Below are 15,892 nucleotides of genomic sequence, written 5' to 3' on the forward strand. Positions count from 1 at the left end.
TCCATCCCCGGCCATCGACTTCCGATTCCTCCGATCCCTCCGATTACTCCCACTCCTTCTCCACTAACCTCAGAGCTCCCATATTCCGCAATCCCCTCAGTACCCCTCGATGGTCACCACCCCCTCCTTTCAATTTATTACCTACGCCTCCCTAAGTACGGAGCCCTGAAGACTTCCGGACAGCTCCGTCATCCGCTAGCGCACTCCCGCCTCCGTTGGGCAATACACTCACCTGCCCTGCAGAGCCTACCTTCGGGCCTATCCCTCCTTTCCGTTAACCCCGTAACCCGACTTGTCAGTAATATTCAGTCGGCTAATGTTTAACCCCGTTAGCTCCGCTCCGCTATTTGCGGACCCGTCTTCACTGTAACTATATATACCCAACTTGTACATAGGTTACACTTCAGTAATAAAATCGACTAGAGTTTACCCTCTTCAGTTCTGGTGGCCAGTTAGTAAGTTAGGGCACAGACGTGTTTACTAGGCACAGCGCTCCTGGCATAAGTCGCTGAGGCCGAAGCCCTCCGTCACGGAGACACTCTTTCGTCTCGACCCGGTCTCTGACACATACCTGAACTGGGAACCGAAGAAGTAGCCTTCTTCTCACCCTTTTCCACTTCAGTCTAAGTGGCCAGGGACTGCCTCCTGAGCCAGGCCCACCAGTATGCACGCCCGCTCCACACCCCGTGAGGCTTCCAGTGTTGGGCGTCTCACCCGGGCCTCCTCTACCCCGGATGCATCCCTGACACTTGCACAAAGAAGTCCTGATGGCATGCTCGGTCACCAGATGGTGCCAACCCATGGGAATGCAAAGAGGTGTTATGGTTTTGGCCATGAAAACAAGCTGTTCTGCAGTATGATGCTGACCTGTATGTTGCCTGAATGTGGTGTGTAATTCCTCATTGCACTCAAAAGCCGGCTTTTGTAACTGTCATAATAACCTTGTCAGAATGTTGAATAAGTGGAATCTGTTGGAGGAAGGGATCAAGTGATCTCCCAAACCATCAGGGAAGGGGTACCCCCCCCTGGCATAATGGGCAAGTAGTGTATGGATGCATGCTAGAAGTCCTGGGTTCGATACCAGGCTTGTCCATTTTATGTCATTTGTCCAGTCACGCTGGTTTACGTCATAAGAATTTGGAGCTCCGGATAAGTCCAGTAGTTGCACCGGATACAAATTTCCTCAGAATCAACTGATGACTGTGATCTATTGTACTTGCATCCAGACCCCAGTTGCTGAGTTTGCAATTACCCCCATGGTTGCCAACTTTCCCAAAGGGGATCCTTTGCCTGCGAGTTGGGAAAATACTGTGACCAAGAACCTGTCACGCATCACGCAGGCCTAGCGGTTCATTTGTCCGGTGTCACGCCGTTTGAGCGGAATGAGATGGCTATGCAAATCTCCAATTCAAATTTTCCTAAATTAGCAACTATAGAGGTACATTTCCATTTCTAGATTGGCAAGAGCAAATCCGTCCAATTTTCACCAAGCAAAAAATTTGGACAGACACAGCAAAACACGGAATTTTTTCATTCAAATTATCTCAGACATAGAAGGCCCGTTTCCTGGGCACTTCCGGACCAGGTTTGTCCCTAGTTTGTCACGCTGTGCGGACCTTGGCAAGTTGGCTGTCACGCATCACACCGGCCTTGCGGTCGGGTTGTCCAGGGTGTATTGATAATAAAAATTTCACTGAATGGCCAATTTCCGAGGGTGATTTCCCGCGAAACATATTCATACCCCTTTCACTTTTTATCGGACAGATTCCCTCAAAAGCGCTGTAAAAAAGCGCCTAAGCGTTGGCATCACGAGATAGGGGGGAGGTAACCACAAGGCAAGATTCCGATTGCCCGAAAGGGGCAGTGCCACGCCCGCGACCTCCAGCCTGAGAGCTGCGAAGAGTATCAAAGATATGAGTTTGACTTCGTATCTAGACGCTGCGTCGGCGGCATTCATTGAGGAATTTCGACGCGGTTTGACCTCAGTGCGAGATCTCAGCGGCCAATTTAACCATGAGGCAAAGGCGCTTAAGGCGTCAGGGGGTTACTCGTCTGTATATGTCACTCAATGGGAGCCTCCAGATGAGAACCCCATCCTGGTGAGTCTCCAACTCTCACTGGCAGAATAGCGAGGCGATAATGACACCCCTGTCTCTGATCAGGTATGTTACAAGGAACTCCGTCCGCCAGCGAGCAATGCACCGTTGCAGGTTAATCTAACGAGGAAAACAATTAGGGTAAGGGGCTGCTTTCGGCTTAGTCCATCATTACAAATTAACAGTGTGCTTAGCATTTAACTCGAGAAGTCAAGATATTGCAAAAGCTCAGCCATCCCAACATCATCGAGTTTATCGGGTATGCCATTGAAGGGGAACGATGTGATATGAAGGCCGTCCTGATATCCAGGTGGTGTTCAAACGGGGACATCGTTGATTATTTGCGACGGCATCCAGACTCAAATCGGATCGCACTGGTGAGATCGATCCACAAAATAGGGGGTCAGGTTTGTTGACTCGTATGGTGAATCAGATTCGGGATATGGCAGATGGACTGCAATATCTTCACAATCAGGTTCCTATGATAATTCACGGTGATATTAAGCCTGTCAGTGAGCTGATACCAGATTAGCTTGAAAACATGCCTCATGATGTGTCGTCCCCTGTAGCACAACGTCCTTATCAGCGATTATGGAAATGCCCAATTGTGTGACTTCGGTTTATCTCGGGTAATTAACGAACTAATAATAGCGGATCAAACGACATCGACAGCACTTGGATATACGGCAAGATACTCTGCCCCCGAGGTTATCATCGAGGAGGTCAAGACAGCAAAGAGCGATGTCTACGCGTTCGGATGTACCTGCATACATGTGCGTGTTTCCCCCGTCGAATTTATGCCTTAAAAAAGGGATTGAGCCGATGGATAGATACTGTTCAGCCAGACTCCTTATCCTACACTTAGAAATGATTTACAGGTGCTCACTGCTATTGGATCCGGGAAATCGCCTTGGAACTGGGATACAGGAGTGCCATTAGAAAGTCTGCTCTCAACGTGCTGCCATCCAGAGCAAGAAGCTCGACCCTCAATAGACGCCGTTCTTAGTGAAATTCATCTTGTTCATGCTCCGGTTCGCCTGGCATTTGCCACTGCTTCTGCTAACGATGGTGTCCCAATGGAAGCCCCGCATGAAGTCTCTTGGGAGTCGCCGCTTGCCGTCCCTGACATGACTGTTCCTCGGCAAGGTAGTCCTAAGCCTGGTGCTACGGGGGGGAAGGATGACTCATTCGCGAAGACTACAAATGGACATAACCAAACGAAAGAAAGAGTTCCCGTTTTTGGCGGTTCGCACATTGCTGCGCCAGATCCTGGAGTCCTTGTTGCTGCTACACCCATGATCACCACCTCCAGCAAGACAAATTGTGTGGAACATGTATCCTCGTCGCTCTTAGTGCACAAGGAGCCGAGTATAAATAATGGGCGCGATGGATTCACGGGAATTGCGCAAGATGCGCCGACTGGTAGTTCGAAGTTGAAGAGAAAAGGCCGCAGTCGGGGCGAGACGCACACCGAAAACTGGGCGGTGACTCCTCGTGTCCTTGTTGTCGAGGATGATCTTGTAGCAAGAAGACTCTCGAGCAAATTTCTGCAGGTGTCCGGATGTGCAATCGACGTTGCTGAAGATGGGCTCAAAGCGGTCGATAAGATGAACTCAAAGAAATATGATTTAGTCTTAATGGTGCAGTGATTTAGCAATCAGCTCCGCCGCATAGATAACAGGACGTTTTGATCAGGATATCATGATGCCTAGGCTGGATGGAATATCGGCGACGACCCTGATTCGGAAATTTGACCAGATGACACCCATAATCTCAATGACGACGAATTCGAAGCCAGCAGAGGTTGAGACCTACTACTCAAATGGTATGACCAATTGATCCAAAAGGATGTGTCCAATTGACGGAATCCACTCTAGGGATGAACGATATTTTACCCAAACCATTCACTCTGGATGCCATGATTGATATCCTCGACGTGAGACAGCCTCTGCTTTGAACAAAGACCGCTCATTGTTTTGCCCATAGAAACATCTCAACCATCTCAAACGCTTGAAGGATCTTGGAGAATGTCACAATTCCCTGTTTAAAGACGATGAGGCGATTGTCCAGGAAGGGATCCCAACTGCTTTGGGTAGCATACCGTCCATCCTATTGACCCCCAGCTTCTCGGATAGCTATCCTACCGCAGAAGGGCCTGTTTCGCTCTCCACCTTCACTGACAGCACCTCTCATGGACCATCGTCTTCTGCCTCTTCCGCTGGGTATCGGATCAAGGATCCCTCGAAGATCAAGCTTCTAAAAGAACTTGAGCCGGAATCGCAGCGATACCCCAGAATACCTCTGAAATCACTACGAACGAGCAGCAAGACGATCCCTAAGCCTCCTGACATCGCTAGTCCAGGATTATTCAGCGAAGGCCCAGATGCCGAAGTAACTGGGACCACTGTTGGGGGTACGACTTTACCGATATTCTCGTCATCGAAGAAACGCGAACGAGAAGAAGAACGTGGGAAAGGAGTGAAGAGGATTCGATTCAAGATTGTCGACGAAGAAACTGGGGCACCACCTGATCAACTTGTGATCCTGGAACTACCAGATCTCGGACATTAATGCCTTTTTTTACTCCGCGCGGGTTGCGCTTCCTTATCATTATGCACTCCGTCGTGTATCAACATCTGTTCCAATATTCTCCGTGGCCTGGGCACGTCCTAAGTACATAGAAGTTCATTTCGACTCTTTTATGCGCTGATTGGATTGGCGTCATTACTACGGCAAGTTAATTGCTAAATGCTCGATCGTCTAGTTCGTCATTATTGGTTGTTTCTCGTATCAAGGGACACTATGCATCCCGACTCTGCCGATTTCCTTTTCGCCTTTTCATTGTCCCCATACACTTGGCACCCATTCCACCAGCCGGCTGCAGCTAACGTTGTTCATCCTACGTGACTCATCATCATTCATCAAGTAGCATGCATACGCATAGGCAACGCAGCGCCGCTCCGACTCGCGATTGAGCCTTGCTCCCCAGGCGGGCGCGGAAAATAGTGTCCCTCAGAGAATTATGATTCGCGCTGGCACGCCAATCACAACGTACAGTCCGCAACATTTGGGTTCACAATGACTATTACCAAAAGGGCTGAAGTATTTCCATATGTTAAACCCTGGCTTGTACAGCATGTTCCGCAGCAGATATTGGGAAGCGGTCATGTGAGCAAACATTCCATGGACAGTGACAACCGCGCGGGATAGCAGGCCCATCCAAGGGTATTTTGGTATTGCGTATTGCAGTAAGCTGAGGGTAGATTTTTTTTTGGTGGAACGCTTTCGCAATACAAATACTAGAGTGCGTGCTTCGCATCGCAATGACCTGCACAGCATTCACGGAAGAATGAAGGAGAACGCGAAAGTGCATTGAATGATATGTACAGTGAAGAAATGGTAAATCAGAGTCATCAGCATCGGAAGTTATGTACAACGAAATTAAGTATAGTACACGAGGGGAGGGGGACGCTATGTACATGCAAGTTATGGTACAAGATGCCATCGTGTTAGGAATGCCAAACTGCCCCCAAACCCATGCAGAAGAACCTCCCTGGTGTGAAGCGGTATTGGTGACAGCGTGTCATGCAGTTCGAACACAATGGAACGAACTTGCATTACGGTTACATTGTCGCAGAACAGGGACAGTGTTATATCGATTCCGTGCCGAGGATACAACGAGGGAATTGAGACTGTCCGAACGATGGGCAATAGCCCACCACGTGTTCAAAGAGGGTCATACAGGCAGATTGAGAGGGTTCCCAAGTGTCGTGGAATTAGCAATCAGAGGCAAAGTCATTATAACAACGAACTTAGACACCGACATCGATGTGGTGAATGGAATTCAAGGGCAGAAAGTTGGAATATGGGCTGATCCTTAGTAAGACTCAGACACGATGGGTGCGGTGCAAGAAATGGAATACCCACCGAGTTGCGCTCTAGTGAAATTAGAGTGATATCGAAGTTCGGAAATAGAAGAGCTGGGAGAGTCAACATTTCCTATCCAACGAACATTCAAGGTAAACATGCACAATGGAGACAAGAAAGTGATCAAAAGGAGACAGATAACGATGGATGTTGCTTACGCTTTTACAGATTATCGAGTGCATCGGTATGCCCTTGGGAGGGACCCTTACACCATTTAACGTGTACGTCACATTGTCAAGAGCTCGAGGACATGCCAATGTACGACTGCTTCAAGACTTCAAGGACACATTGTTCACGAAGACATCATGCGAGACACTAGAGATGGAAGATAAACGTTTGATTGGCTGTTGGAGGAGTCACGCACACCAACTCAATTGTATTATACACGTGATGTCACAGAAGAGTCAAACACGTAAGCACAAGTGGCACAAACTACGTAATTTCACTAGGTGGAGAGTGACACTGCTGTGCAGGTTTGTTTTGGGAAATGCGTGCGACCCAGTGACATGTAGACGTATTTCGCTGGAAGTTATGTGTTTGAAAAAACTGGATGAGGTCGGAACCAGGGACGGGAAGAAGGGTGGCCCCCTCGTTGGAGGCAACGCAAGGGAGCAATTAATAGAGAGCGAACGGTTCCGAGGTGGCCGGATATCTTTGTTGAATTAGCAGCGTGAATAGTCCAGCCACTTAGAGCGCTGGGGACATCTGCTGAGGAATCCTGCTGTTACCGAGCGTGTTCCGTAATATCGCAAGCCTCTGATCTTAGTCATCAGGGGTACTAGGCGCCTTGGGAGACACCCAGAAAGCTATGGAACATCACGGACCAATACCGGCTAATTCCGATCGGGGAGTCATATAAAGCGCTCGATTTCGCCAGATCTGCTCCGCAGCCACTAGGTTCTTTTGCCACTACAGTTCGTCCAATAACTCCTCAGCGATCAGCTTGTAAGTGCCTTTCTACTACCGTCGGTGCTACCGATCTATGCCTATGCCAGGCGGTTCCAACGGTTTGTTGTTGACATCGCGCTCCACTAGATAACCCTATTCGTCAGCGAACACGATGCAGATTTTCGTCAAAACCCTGACCGGAAAGACCATTACTTTGGAGGTGGAGTCCTCTGACACAATCGACAACGTCAAAACCAAGATCCAGGACAAGGAGGGGATTCCCCCTGACCAGCAGCGTCTCATCTTCGCCGGAAAACAACTTGAGGACGGGCGCACTCTTTCCGACTACAATATTCAGAAAGAGTCCACTCTCCACTTGGTCTTGCGTTTGCGTGGTGGCATGCAGATCTTCGTTAAGACGTAGGTTAAATTTACGTTCGATGTGAATGTGCGCTTATCTTCATTTGGATCAGATTGACCGGAAAGACTATTACCCTCGAGGTAGAGTCGTCGGACACCATCGATAACGTGAAGACGAAGATCCAGGACAAGGAAGGCATTCCTCCTGACCAGCAGCGCCTGATCTTTGCTGGCAAACAACTCGAGGATGGTCGCACGCTCTCCGATTACAACATCCAGAAAGAATCCACTCTCCATCTCGTCCTTCGTCTCCGTGGAGGCATGCAGATCTTCGTCAAGACGCTCACGGGGAAAACGATTACTTTGGAAGTTGAATCTTCGGACACCATCGACAACGTGAAGACCAAGATTCAGGACAAGGAAGGTATCCCCCGGATCAGCAACGACTCATCTTCGCTGGAAAGCAGCTCGAGGATGGTCGTACCCTTTCTGACTACAACATCCAGAAGGAATCCACCCTTCACCTCGTACTTCGCCTTCGTGGAGGGATGCAGATTTTCGTGAAGACTCTTACCGGTAAAACCATTACCTTGGAGGTTGAATCGTCGGACACGATTGATAACGTCAAGACGAAGATCCAAGATAAGGAAGGAATCCCCCCAGATCAGCAACGACTCATCTTCGCCGGTAAACAGCTCGAGGATGGTCGGACGCTGTCGGACTATAACATCCAGAAGGAATCTACACTTCATCTCGTCTTACGTCTCCGAGGGGGTATGCAAATCTTCGTGAAAACCCTCACCGGTAAAACGATCACTTTGGAGGTTGAGTCGTCCGACACAATCGATAATGTGAAGACGAAGATTCAGGATAAGGAAGGGATCCCACCAGATCAGCAGCGTTTGATTTTCGCTGGAAAGCAGCTTGAAGATGGGCGCACGCTGTCTGACTATAATATCCAGAAAGAGTCGACTCTCCACTTGGTCCTTCGTCTTCGTGGTGGTCAATAGGTCGCGGATGTCGTCTTCCCCTTTTTTTCGCCCCGTCTTCACGCCCACTCTCTGCTATGTGCTGTACATTCCTTTGCGTCGATCGTCGATTTGTAAACTGAACTCCCTTGTCATCATACCTACATGCACGTAACTATGGTCAATGCAATGTCTCTATGATCATGCTTGTTCGAGTGCATGAGCGGTGGAATTGAAATTCTGGTTACAAATTTCCCGCAATTGACACCGGTCGCTAAATTTTGCTGAACGGCGTACATGATCGTTGTCGACCTATTGTTTCCGCGATGGTTGCCGGGGCGCCTTAAGGATCAGTACGCAGGGGCACCCACTGCTGAGCACTCCGCATCGCGCGGGCTCTTTCGAGGTTGAAAACTTTGCTGCCATTGCATTGGGCGATTTTCCTCACGTTGGGCTCCGACGGGGAGGGACTACATAGTCCCCGTGGGCATCATATGGAAAAAGAAGAACTGGAGTGCCTATTTTCAACTGGCTGGACACGGCACGTCGTTGCGCTCTTCTCAATTCGAGCCTTTCATGCAGAGTGACGTATCCTTGTACGGTCCTGCGCAGAACATTCAGCCACCATCAAGATACCGTAATGGCGACGCCCGGCGCCCTCATGAAAGTTATAATCACGAACATATCGATTCAACAGGCTTCCGCTATGGCTTCTGATGCTAGTACTGCCATATCTTGCTGGTATCACACGAATCCTGCGGGATGAATCCAAAAGCCTTCATTGTCCAACACCCTCTGCTAGAGGGTCAACTGCTTTCAGTGCCTTAACGTTTTAAGTTTTTCGTCCTCGGGCTCCCTACGTTATTCTTCCAAGTTCACGATCCCATATACAGTCATCCAGTTCTCCCCATGCATGAAGCGTTCACATACGATGAACGTACAAGGTTCGGATGATGAGTTGCAGCTTGGCACCGCGACCCTCAACAGACGGATCCTAATCGATGCACAAATCGCGGCCTGTCACTCTGAATTGACAATTCACAGGACAGCTGAGATGGCTTGCGTTGCATTGTCCAATGCCTTGTGGGCATTCCACACGTGCGTACAAGACATTAATATTCATAGCAATGGCGACGATAAGAGCCTATTGACGCTAGTGGAGATTCGGCTGGCCACGATGGGTTGAAATCGGTCGTATGCCGTAATCAGTGCGCCCTGATATCCGAGTTACAGTACATACGCGTCAATTAATTTCGAAAATCGGCAAGACTTGGCTTGTTATCAAGGCAGGTCGCCTGCGGTCCTGTCATTAGTTGCGTCTTCAGATGAGATGCTCCTGCACATTGCGAATGATTTTCAGCCACGTTCACCAAAGGTGCCCATGTTTAGCAATCGGAAGGGTTCTCTTCTTTTGCTTTTACGTATGATCCATAGTTGAGATAGTGGAGGTTCGCTTGCGATGCATACTATACTACCTTATGGTCGGCTGGCACTGCATGCTTTGCTCGGCTGCAGTGCAGGGTGGTCCTGGCATACCGTACTGAGTGCCTCGAACGCTTCCTTTCGTGCAGGCGGAGTAATTAATAACGCCAAACACGTACTATCTTGAACACCGATCCCAACATGGATCCACGATAGGATCCTGCAGCCGCTATCTCTCGCTTCGGTCCCCTCCTATGAGATTGCTTCAGGGGCACTGCTCCATACGATTAAAAGGAGATCCAGGAGCCCCTCTCGTGAACTCCCCCGGGTCACGCTATCGAGATGATGCTCAGTTCTGCGGTGTCTGTGGTCATTGCTGTGTCCCAACTATATGGCGCCGCTCAAGCAGCACATTTGAGCCAAAGGCGGAACCTGGGCTCCGACACGAGTCAGAGGGATGTCGGCACGGAACTGTTCGGTCGAACCACAACCAACTGCGGAACGTCAGGACCGGCCAGTTGTCACAACACGACTATCCAGACAAACCTCTGTTGTTTTGAGGCGCCAGGAGTGAGTCTCCCTCCATACGATTTGTATTTACCGCTCATATGATATCAACCCGCCAGGGTTACTGGTTCAAACACAATTTTGGTGGGCGTGTTATGTCGCTTGCGATGGAATTATGATCTCAATGGATAACCTAGGGATACGAATCCATCTACTGGTCCAAGTAACTCGTGAGTCCGAGCTTATAGTGGTGTCGTTTCGATTCGTTCATGAGCTTCAATGCGTACAGATGGACTATCCATGGATTATGGCCTGGTAAGTATGCCCACTGATCGCTTCAGGGCATTCTCAGTACTCATGCTCTCTTCAGACCAGTCAGTGGTATCGATGGTTTTTCACATGGCTTGTTAACATCATGCTTTCATCGCCAGCTGTGACTTGACGTACGACACCTCGTGTGACCCCTCTCGCGATTATACGGATATTACAGGCCTCCTTAACAACGCGGGGCAGCAGTCATTGGTATCCTATATGAATACCTACTGGGTACCCAACTCTGGGACTCCGGAATCCTTCTGGGAACATGAATGGAGCACACATGGAACGTGCTACAGCACCTTGCGGCCCCAATGTATCACTGGGTACACGACTGGCGAAGAGGTACGTCATCTAAATCCTTGTGATGGGGAGCCACGCTCACTTTATTGGTTAGGCTGTCATTTTCTTCGAGCGTGCAGTAGGGCTATTCCAAGTGAAGTGTACCTGCTAAATGGCGTATGTACTCAGCTAAAGCCATCATGATGCAGACCCTTCCAACCTACACTTGGCTAGCCAATGCCGGTATAACCCGAGCTCTACTGCCACTCACACACTGACATCCCTCACCAACGCCCTGACAACTGCGAGTGGGGGCTTCACACCTGCACTATATTGCACCGTGAGTGATGGCCTCTTCAGTGGAACTTCAGTAAACATGATCACCATTCCCCAGAACCATGCACTCAATCAAATATATTGGTACTTCAACTTGAAGGGTTCACTAATCGATGGCCAATTCGTGCCTATCTGTGCGTATACCAATAGTCGAACCGAATTGGCCTTTCACAGCTGACCTTACCATCTATAGCTGCTCCAAGAGCTGGCAGCTGTCCTAGCACTGGGATCAAGTATCTCCCAAGAACTAAACGATCACCGTCAAGGCCCTAATAATAACTTGTTGTTCCCACTCAGTTCTGCTTGTAGAATTTTCAGGTGCAATACGATCCGGCGGCTCGTTCGTTGTTCAAATACGGAATGATTATAACGTGAGAGTCCTGTAGCGCTAGTTTTGATTTCCATTTCGAGGATGAGCACACGTAACAATGCGTTGGTGAGACGCAATGTAGTCGTAACTGCGTATGTGCCGCAAAAAAAAATTGTTTAATGTAAATACCGAATAGTCCATCTAAACTGTGTTGCTGCGGGGGCGAAAGTCGGATGACAGAAATACCTGGGTCGCTCGAGAGGGGACACGCCGGTTGCTCTCGGCTCCGTATTCGGATTCCGTCGGTCCATACGTTACTGCCAATAAGAATTCCAGTCGTGGAAAAGGTGTGGCCTGTGACCAGTATGATGCCGGTGGCATCAGCTTAGGTGGGTTTGCATAGCCTGTCCACAATATGTCTCTTGGGAAATAACTCCTCTCGGCTGTCGTCGTATGCCGCTCCGCGGCTCTTTGCCATCGATCCTAACACCCCAGCACGCTTTAGTAGCTTTAGTTAGAGGCTAGATACATGGGTATAATGATGCAGAAATTTCCGCGCAGTGAACTTCCCAAGACTAGCATGTGGATGATATCCTCGAAAAAGGCCGGGGAGGGGGGTTCGGGGAGTGGCAAGTAGGAACCGGTAAGACCTCATATTCGACTGCGATGCAGAGGGCGCCAGTTGCGCCACTGGCCTCAATCTCAAAATGCGTGCACACGATCGGCAAGAGTGGGAACAAGGAAGGACGGCACAGAAGAACAAGCGGAACGTACATTGAGGCATACATTTCGCAAGCGTTATGAGAGTCCGTTGCATTGATGTCTTCATGATCATGATGATCATGGGACATTTCCTCTACTGACAAGCAGTAGGGAAGTGACACCGGCATACCAACTAGTGGCTCCTAGCGACGAAAGGAAATGAAAATGGGGCCTTGTTAAAGCCAGACTTTGGGGGGGGGCACAGGCATAGCTGAGACGCGTCCTGGGCTGGGGGTGCAAGTTCCTGGGAGGAGGCCAATAAAGTGTCCGTTACCCTGAGGCAAATATGATTTTCGCCAGATACCCCGCAGTCTCGTGATATACATGGCAGTGTGGTAGCTATCCCGTTGTTACACTGTAAGTGTACATGAGGGGATTGACGGGAGTGACTGTTGGTATCGCCAGGTACAGCTTGGATTGGGGGGACAAATTCTGGTAACTAACTGAGGGTAGAGGCTGATGCATTCTTCGATGGATGGGAGCGCCTTGGAGTGCCGTCCGAGATTGGAAAGGGCTGAATGCAGATCGTTGAGCGACGACGTCAAGTTGGGGAAGTATGACCCTCAATGAGCGGCAACTTGGCGCCAGTTTTTTTTGCATGAATGGGAGCGCCCTCCGAGTGCTGTCCGAGTTACGTAGAAAAGAGATGTACCAACCTACTTTTGTTATGAAGGTTCCCCTCAAATTGGATGGCCGAGCTTTCAGCGCATTGCCTGTCCCCAACCTGCAACACAAGTGTTGTGAGTGGCACCTTTGGATCTTGCACGGAGATGTCTGGCCATTTCCCACGGGGTGGCCACTTGTCACTGGCCATCACGGTAAAAAAAAAATTGAACCCCCGCTGGAAACAAAAGCCTCACAAGCTCGGCCGGTGAGCCTGTGTATGCCTCGGGGTAGTGGGAGAATGTAGGAAGAGCTGCGTATAGATTGCTGAGTGACGCAGCCAAATCTGTTCCTGGTCACTTCAATGGATGGGAGCGCCAACCAAGTTTGGAAAAAAGCGTCATATAGGTTGTTGGGTGACCCAGCCAAACGCGGTGTGATCTTCCGTGAACGGTTAGTAGCTGGTGACGCCTTGATGGAGTACCATCCGAAATTGGAAAGAACATACGGGGTGTAGAGCCCGAGTAAGGCAGCGGCAGAGCACAACAAAATCGCTTGCTGCCTTGTACGCTTCAGGATTCCAGATTCCACCGAAGCTGAAGTACATTAGCCAGTGCATGGACACCAGCTGTTGATACTGAGTGGTGGCCTCGAATACTTCCTTTCGTGCAGGCGGAGTAAATATGTCATAATAACGCCAAACACGTACTGGATCCATGACAGGACCCTTCAAGTCGCTGCATGTTTCATACGATTGCATCAAGTGACACAAAAAAACGGCGATCTAATTTGATTGCCTATATATATTGGGAATATTCCGATGTCAACGTTTTAAATAGGGAAGCTTCTTACATGAGACAAGTGCCCACTGGCACCGCCAAACATGGCTGGAGCATTGATCACGTTCGCCGTGCAGGTCCTCCCTCCCTGAACATTGACGCTATTGATGTAGCGTTATGTATTGCATATTGAATTTCAGCGTATTTTCCTAACCCCTTCTAGACAGTTTCAAGCACAGCACAAGTTATGTATGTACTACCACAGCCACATTCAGTCAGAGTTAGTATGTATACATACACAGTTGTATATTGACATCTATTTTTGGCGTCTGCTTCCCTGTCACTTTTGAATAACTAACAATATGTAACATGATCGACACCGGTTATTCGTCTCAATCAAGGCCGCCGAGCTTTTTTGTCTCTTCCTATAAATGGACCTCCAGGAGCCCCCCCCCTTCTCGTGAACTCCCCCGGGTCGTGCTACTATCCAAACGATGCTCAGTTCTACGGTTTCTGTGATTATTGCTGTGTCTCAGCTATATGGCGCCGCTCAAGCAGCACATTCAAGCCCAAGGCGGAACTTGGGCTCCCGCACGAGTCAGGATGTCGGGACGGGACTGTTCGGTCGATCCACAACCAACTGCGGAACATCAGGACCAGCCAGTTGTCAGAACACGACTATTCAGACAGACCTCTGTTGTTTTGAGGCGCCAGGTGTGAGTCTCTCTCTCTCTTCCCCGTACGATTTGTACTTTGCCGCTCATATGATATCAACCCGCCAGGGCTTACTCGTTCAAACACAACTTTGGTGGGCGTCTTCTGTTGCTTGCGATGGAATTATGGTCTCAATGGATAATCTAGGGATACGAATCCATCCACTGGTCCAAGTGACTCGTGAGTCCTAGCTGCACTGTCGTTTCAATTTGTTCAGAGCTTCAATGCGTGCAGATGGACTATCTTCGGATTATGGCCTGGTAAGTAGGCTCACTGATCGCTTTGCAGGACATTCGTAATACTCATGCACTCTCTTCAGACCAGTCAGTGGTACCGATGGGCAGCCCCATTTTTCATATGGCTTGTTGACATCACGCTCTCATTGTCAGCTGTGATTTGACGTACGACACTTCGTGTGACCCCGCCCGCGATTATACGGACATTACAGGCCTCCTTAACAACGCGGGGCAGCAGTCATTGGTATCCTATATGAATACCTACTGGGTACCTGACTCTGGGACTCCGGAATCTTTCTGGGAACATGAATGGAGCACACATGGGACGTGTTACAGCACCTTGAACCCCTCATGTATCATTAATTACGCGAATGGCGAAGAGGTACGTCATCTAGATCCTGGCGATGGGGAAGGTCAACGCCCACGTTTACTGGTTAGGCTGTCAGTTTCTTCGAGCGTGCAGTAGGGCTATTCCAAGTGAAGTGTACCTACTAAATGGTATTATGTACCCCAGCTAAAGCCGGTCATGATGCAGACCCTTCCAACCTACACTTGGCTGGCTAATGCCCGTATAACCCCGAGCTCTACTGTCACTCACACACTAACATCCCTCACCAATGCCCTGACAACTGCGAGTGGAGGTTACACACCTGCACTATATTGCACCGTGAGTTATGGTCATGCTTTCCTTCCTGTGGGAACTTTAACAAACATGATCACCACTTCCCCCAGAACCAAGTACTCAATCAAATTTATTGGTACTTCAACTTGAAGGGTTCACTAATCGATGGCGAATTCGTGCCGATCTGTGCGTAATACCCCAGTCGAATCGAATTGGTCTTTCACAGCTGACCTGATCATTTATAGCTGCTCCACAAGTTGGCAGCTGTCCCAGCTCTGGGATCAAGTATCTCCCAAAGAACTAAACGATCTCCGTCAAGGCTCTGATAATAACTAGTTGTCCCCGTTCAGTTCTTGCTTGTTAAATTTTTCAGGTGCAATACGATCCACTGGCTCGTTCATTGCTCAAAATTACGGAGTGATTGTTAACGTGAGAGTGAATGCGGGTCCTGTTCGCGCCAGTTTTGGTTTTTCCATCTCGAGACCTCCCTCTTCGCATAAGGCCCCTTAGACAGCACCCATATAGTTTAGTCTCTGAACGAGCCTCTCGATGGTGTGGATAAGATGAGTGCACGTAAACAATGTTGGTAAGATGCAAAATGTAGTCGTGAATGCGTATGTGTCGCCAAAAAAAAAACCATTGTTTTATGCAGAAATAGTCCATCTAAACTTGCGCTGCTGCGGGGGGCGGCCGAGCACTCTCCAGTGGCTTTAGTCAGAGGCTAGATACATAAGGCACTAGATATAGAAATTTGTGCGCAGTGAG

General features: G+C 49.2%; 6 protein-coding genes across 6 annotated transcripts; all 6 read left to right on the plus strand.

The window, feature by feature from the left end:
• Positions 1 to 2,293: 2,293 nt before the first annotated feature.
• EI90DRAFT_2991738 (kinase-like domain-containing protein) lies at positions 2,294 to 2,863 on the plus strand (the record flags this gene model as incomplete). Its single annotated transcript, XM_039056121.1, has 3 exons — positions 2,294 to 2,473; positions 2,530 to 2,604; positions 2,666 to 2,863. Coding segments are annotated over exons 1-3 (363 nt in total), but the record flags the coding sequence as incomplete, so codon positions are not given.
• Positions 2,864 to 2,929: 66 nt separating this feature from the next.
• Positions 2,930 to 5,041, plus strand: EI90DRAFT_3042941 (uncharacterized protein). Its single transcript, XM_039059215.1, has 4 exons — positions 2,930 to 3,736; positions 3,792 to 3,921; positions 3,974 to 4,032; positions 4,083 to 5,041. The coding sequence occupies exons 1-4, from the start codon at positions 3,173 to 3,175 to the stop codon at positions 4,665 to 4,667; spliced, it is 1,338 nt and encodes a 445-aa protein (XP_038919899.1). The 5' UTR covers positions 2,930 to 3,172; the 3' UTR covers positions 4,668 to 5,041.
• Positions 5,042 to 5,449: 408 nt separating this feature from the next.
• EI90DRAFT_3042945 (uncharacterized protein) lies at positions 5,450 to 6,312 on the plus strand. The gene is made up of 2 exons (XM_039059216.1): positions 5,450 to 5,972; positions 6,024 to 6,312. Exons 1-2 carry the CDS (start codon positions 5,525 to 5,527, stop codon positions 6,050 to 6,052), a joined length of 477 nt encoding a protein of 158 aa, XP_038919900.1. The 5' UTR covers positions 5,450 to 5,524; the 3' UTR covers positions 6,053 to 6,312.
• Positions 6,313 to 7,083: 771 nt separating this feature from the next.
• On the plus strand, positions 7,084 to 8,281 carry EI90DRAFT_3144481 (uncharacterized protein; the record flags this gene model as incomplete). Its single annotated transcript, XM_039065151.1, has 3 exons — positions 7,084 to 7,331; positions 7,385 to 7,667; positions 7,712 to 8,281. 3 exons carry the CDS (start codon positions 7,084 to 7,086, stop codon positions 8,279 to 8,281), a joined length of 1,101 nt encoding a protein of 366 aa, XP_038919901.1.
• A 1,477-nt stretch (positions 8,282 to 9,758) lies between these two features.
• Positions 9,759 to 11,573, plus strand: EI90DRAFT_3042950 (ribonuclease T2-like protein). Its single transcript, XM_039059217.1, has 9 exons — positions 9,759 to 10,235; positions 10,288 to 10,312; positions 10,366 to 10,398; positions 10,458 to 10,487; positions 10,600 to 10,828; positions 10,881 to 10,919; positions 10,975 to 11,008; positions 11,137 to 11,235; positions 11,295 to 11,573. The coding sequence occupies exons 1-9, from the start codon at positions 10,004 to 10,006 to the stop codon at positions 11,372 to 11,374; spliced, it is 801 nt and encodes a 266-aa protein (XP_038919902.1). The 5' UTR covers positions 9,759 to 10,003; the 3' UTR covers positions 11,375 to 11,573.
• A 2,354-nt stretch (positions 11,574 to 13,927) lies between these two features.
• EI90DRAFT_2991757 (putative ribonuclease T2) lies at positions 13,928 to 15,742 on the plus strand. Its single transcript, XM_039056122.1, has 9 exons — positions 13,928 to 14,271; positions 14,338 to 14,363; positions 14,417 to 14,449; positions 14,504 to 14,533; positions 14,659 to 14,887; positions 14,944 to 14,982; positions 15,041 to 15,172; positions 15,238 to 15,313; positions 15,373 to 15,742. Exons 1-9 carry the CDS (start codon positions 14,050 to 14,052, stop codon positions 15,429 to 15,431), a joined length of 846 nt encoding a protein of 281 aa, XP_038919903.1. The 5' UTR covers positions 13,928 to 14,049; the 3' UTR covers positions 15,432 to 15,742.
• The last annotated feature ends 150 nt before the right edge of the window (positions 15,743 to 15,892 follow it).

The sequence above is a fragment of the Cantharellus anzutake genome (genome assembly GCF_015039405.1).
Source record: "Cantharellus anzutake strain C23 chromosome Unknown EI90scaffold_9, whole genome shotgun sequence".
Classification (NCBI taxonomy): domain Eukaryota; kingdom Fungi; phylum Basidiomycota; class Agaricomycetes; order Cantharellales; family Hydnaceae; genus Cantharellus; species Cantharellus anzutake.

Bases quoted from the DNA above. Each gene is read 5' to 3' on its own strand.
- EI90DRAFT_3042950 (XM_039059217.1), top strand. From the start codon at position 10,004: ATGATGCTCAGTTCTGCGGTGTCTGTGGTCATTGCTGTGTCCCAACTA. The intron at 10,399-10,457 runs GTGAGTCCGAGC...CAATGCGTACAG, and splicing joins TCTACTGGTCCAAGTAACTC to ATGGACTATCCATGGATTAT. The intron at 10,488-10,599 runs GTATGCCCACTG...TTTCATCGCCAG, and splicing joins CATGGATTATGGCCTGGTAA to CTGTGACTTGACGTACGACA.
- EI90DRAFT_2991757 (XM_039056122.1), top strand. From the start codon at position 14,050: ATGCTCAGTTCTACGGTTTCTGTGATTATTGCTGTGTCTCAGCTATAT. The intron at 14,888-14,943 runs GTACGTCATCTA...TTTACTGGTTAG, and splicing joins ATTACGCGAATGGCGAAGAG to GCTGTCAGTTTCTTCGAGCG. The intron at 14,983-15,040 runs GTGAAGTGTACC...GTCATGATGCAG, and splicing joins GTGCAGTAGGGCTATTCCAA to ACCCTTCCAACCTACACTTG.
- EI90DRAFT_3042945 (XM_039059216.1), top strand. From the start codon at position 5,525: ATGTACAACGAAATTAAGTATAGTACACGAGGGGAGGGGGACGCTATG. The intron at 5,973-6,023 runs CTTAGTAAGACT...TGGAATACCCAC, and splicing joins AGTTGGAATATGGGCTGATC to CGAGTTGCGCTCTAGTGAAA.
- EI90DRAFT_3042941 (XM_039059215.1), top strand. From the start codon at position 3,173: ATGGAAGCCCCGCATGAAGTCTCTTGGGAGTCGCCGCTTGCCGTCCCT. The intron at 3,922-3,973 runs GTATGACCAATT...AATCCACTCTAG, and splicing joins TGAGACCTACTACTCAAATG to GGATGAACGATATTTTACCC. The intron at 4,033-4,082 runs GTGAGACAGCCT...TTTTGCCCATAG, and splicing joins CCATGATTGATATCCTCGAC to AAACATCTCAACCATCTCAA.